General features: G+C 35.9%; 1 protein-coding gene across 1 annotated transcript; it reads right to left on the bottom strand.

Moving 5' to 3' along the window:
• Positions 1-1,145: 1,145 nt before the first annotated feature.
• On the bottom strand, positions 1,146-2,534 carry LOC110647492 (transcription factor MYB44). The gene has a single exon (XM_021801356.2). It carries the CDS (start codon positions 2,368-2,370, stop codon positions 1,504-1,506), a length of 867 nt encoding a protein of 288 aa, XP_021657048.2. The 5' UTR covers positions 2,371-2,534; the 3' UTR covers positions 1,146-1,503.
• Positions 2,535-3,486: the final 952 nt, after the last annotated feature.

The following is a 3,486-nucleotide window of genomic DNA, read 5'->3' as shown; positions in this document are numbered from 1 at the left end:
CATAAATAAAAAAGTTTAGTTCTATTAAATTAAAAGGTTAATTTTGTCTTATTTAAAAGATTAACTCTGATTTATCAAATGATTTTTAGTTTTCGTTTGGTTCAAGTCCCTTTTTTTTAAAAAATTTTATTTTTTAAAAAAGTAATTTATCTTAAAATAAATAAGTTACTTTCCAAGTGAAAGATATAGTTTACTTAACGTTCAAATTCAAATGTTAATTTTGTTCAGTGGTACAATTTTCTTCTTTTTTTTTTTTTTATCCAACAATTAAATAGCAATTGCCATCATCTTTTATCGCTTATGAGAACAGAACCCATGGACCATTAGATTATTTAAAAGCTGAATAGTCCAAAAGGAAACTTCCAAGTTCTATCTTCAAATTTTTCACATGACTTTAAAATTTGCACTCGATCATCATTTTTTTCCTAGTTAGCCAACTAACTAACAAAATTATTCATTCTGTTTCGCTGGACAGCAAAACTGAATGAGGAACTAGTTACTTTTCGAGCTTGTCTTTAAATTTTACTCTCTAATTCATTTATATTCTTTAATTTTAATTTATTAATAAAAAAAAAATTTAAAATTTTTATTTTATTTCATACAAAATTTATTAACTTATAATAATAAATTTTTAAATTAAAAAATCTCTAATATTACATCGACAAATATACATTTTGATAAATCTTTTCCTTTAAAAAAAAAAAAAAGAGATTATTGTGATATTAGCGATAATCTTTTATAATAATAAATTTAAATGTAAAAAAAAGGTAAAAGATATTCCCTCTATTTCATTTCAATATTTTTTTAAAGTTTTTCATAATAATTATGAAAAATATTTTTATAAAAAAAATTAATAATTAACTAAAATATTTTCATAATATCATTAAATGTAAAAAAAAATAAATACATAAAAATTAATAATAAATAAAATTAAAAAAATAAAAAATGTTTTTTTAATTTTCTAAAATGATAAATAAAGTGAAATAAAAAAAAATTCTAAATAACGGGAGCAATTTTATTGTTTTTTTAAATTGAACACAATTGAGGTAAAACTATAGAAATTACCCATTGAATGAGGCAACGCTGTTTCATTAAAAGAAAAATCTGGTGCTAAAATTAAAAGAAAAAGAAAAACGAGAATGAACATATAAAAATCGAGAGATTTTTTTTAAAAGTTTATCAGAGATCGTCTTCTCCTCCAACCCTTTAAAATACCAATTTGTTCCTCTGTACACTACCAAAATTATTGTTTCTGTATAAATCAACGATGAACGATTAAAGCAACTTAATTAAACAAAGACCATTTCCCGTCCACTTCTCTTATCTCTCTCTCGGATTCTTGCTGAGTCGACTCAGCTCGGTCCTTTCTTTTTTTTTTTTAAATGACGGCTCAATTACCTTAATATCAACAGACACTACTCTGTCTACTCGTTTATGCTAAATCCCAATACGCTTAACCACGGCGTTCCTTATGGCTTCAGTTTGCAATCCCAGCCCATTATGCTAAATACCAGACATGTATCTTCCCACTTCCTCCCTTATCATCTCCTGCATCATTGCCAAAAACTGAGGACTGAAAAACTGATTCTCAAACCTAACTCCGTTCTGTTGTACATCTGCAGCTTGCTGCACCGGCACAGCAGTTGGCGGCACCACCCGAGTTTGTACAACATGTGTCGGGTTTCCTCCCTGATTCAATCCGGATCCTGACCCGGAAACAGATACTTGATTTGAGGCTTCGCAAGAATCGGATCCAGGAAGAGAGAGGCTTAAATATGTCGGCGGATCCGTAGTAGAAGAGGCAGCATCGATTGAAAGACCCGGCTGGCCAAGGGAACCCGTTCTCGCCAGAGGCCTGTAAACTGGAGAAGAACCCATACCGGGCAAGCTGGAATCGCTGATATCGGATCCGGAAGGACTGCCCGGGTTCAATTGAAGACCCGAAACCGCACCCGCACCTACGCTGGCGGATCTTTTGAGAGGCTGTTGGGCAGGTGTATCGTCGCTTAAGTCGTCAGAGAAGGAGGAGCATTTTCGCTTGAGAGTGGAGTTCCAATGGTTTTTTATGGCGTTATCTGTGCGGCCATTGAGGAGGCGAGCGATGGTGGCCCACTTGTTGCCGAAACGAGCATGGGCCCGGGTAATGGTTTCGTCTTCTTCAGGTGAAAAAGGTCTGTGTTCGACCTCAGGGGAAAGCTGGTTGCACCATCGCAACCGGCACGACTTTCCAGATCGCCCTGGAATCGATTTGCTTATCAAGGACCAGTTTCTGGGGCCATAGCTTTGCACCAGCCTTTGTAACGCCTCGTCTTCTTCAGGACTCCATGGACCTTTGATCCGATCAACTACTTCTCTCACAGTAGAAGCCATATATTGAGAGAATCCTAACAACTTCCTCAAGAACCCAAATTTCAAATTAACGAAAATGTTTGAATTAAATGGTACGAGGGAGGTCTGTTTCTTGTCGGCGGTGGTGGTGAGTATAGAGGCAGGCCCTTGCCTTCAGTTTTTATGAGAGAACAGAGCCAAGAGAGTATTAGAGGGGCATATATATGGAAGAGAATCAGAGATAAGGATGACTTGCTAAGCCGGTTATAATGACCGGTCATAGCCGTTGAAGGTGGGGGATTCTTCCAGGCGAAGGCAGTTACTAGTAAACAGCTGTCAAATGACACGCGCCGACTCATGGTACTTCCAGCTTACACGCATAATCGCTCTCACCCTTCTCAAAAAAATGGATTTTATCTGCAGTTATCTCCAATACGACTCGTCAGGTTCACCACATTGCGGAATCAAACAATGATGCACGGTCTTGATTTAATGACATGGCACAACCAATAAGTTGCTGAAGGTAGGCAGTTAAAAGGCCAACTCATTGATATTTAAAGTTAAACGACAGTTTTGGAAGTTATAAAAGGGGTTGGGATTAAAATTTTTCCAACGAAACGTGGAGATTATTAAATAAATTAATTGAGAAAATAAGGTTCTTATCGGATGATAAGAAAATGTTTAAAAAGAAGTGTACGGTGGAGGTTGATGGGAGCGGGAGAAGACTTTGACCGAGACAGGCTGGAGAGCATTTACTTGATTTTTTTTTTAATTTTTTTAAATTTATAAGGAAAGAAGTGAGAAGGATGTGAGAGAGAGAGAGAAGAGAAAAGGACGCACGGAGGATGATCAGCTGGCACAGATAACGACAAAAGTTGAGAAGCAGAATCGGGGGAAGAACGGTACTACAGTTCTGTCAGTCCAGGCTGTCAACTGAGCCCCACTGAATTATCCAACCCCACCCACTCAACGGCCTACTCCCCCTTAGTACCTCCACGTGCCGGTCATGTTCCCATCCTCCAACTGAACTGCCTCTACCGTCTTAGTTGCATTATGTAAAATTTTGTAACAGGCCGAGTATTCAGTTCAAATCGAATTGAATTGAATTATTAAAATTAAATTAATTAAATTATTATTTTTTTATAAATTAAATTAAAT

The sequence above is a fragment of the Hevea brasiliensis genome, chromosome 2 (assembly GCF_030052815.1).
Source record: "Hevea brasiliensis isolate MT/VB/25A 57/8 chromosome 2, ASM3005281v1, whole genome shotgun sequence".
Taxonomy (NCBI): domain Eukaryota; kingdom Viridiplantae; phylum Streptophyta; class Magnoliopsida; order Malpighiales; family Euphorbiaceae; genus Hevea; species Hevea brasiliensis.
Note: the sequence above shows the minus strand (reverse complement) of the source record. Positions and strands in the feature narration are given on the sequence as shown.

What these genes read in the sequence shown, in the direction of transcription:
- LOC110647492 (XM_021801356.2), bottom strand. Translation starts at nt 2,370, where the DNA reads ATGGCTTCTACTGTGAGAGAAGTAGTTGATCGGATCAAAGGTCCATGG.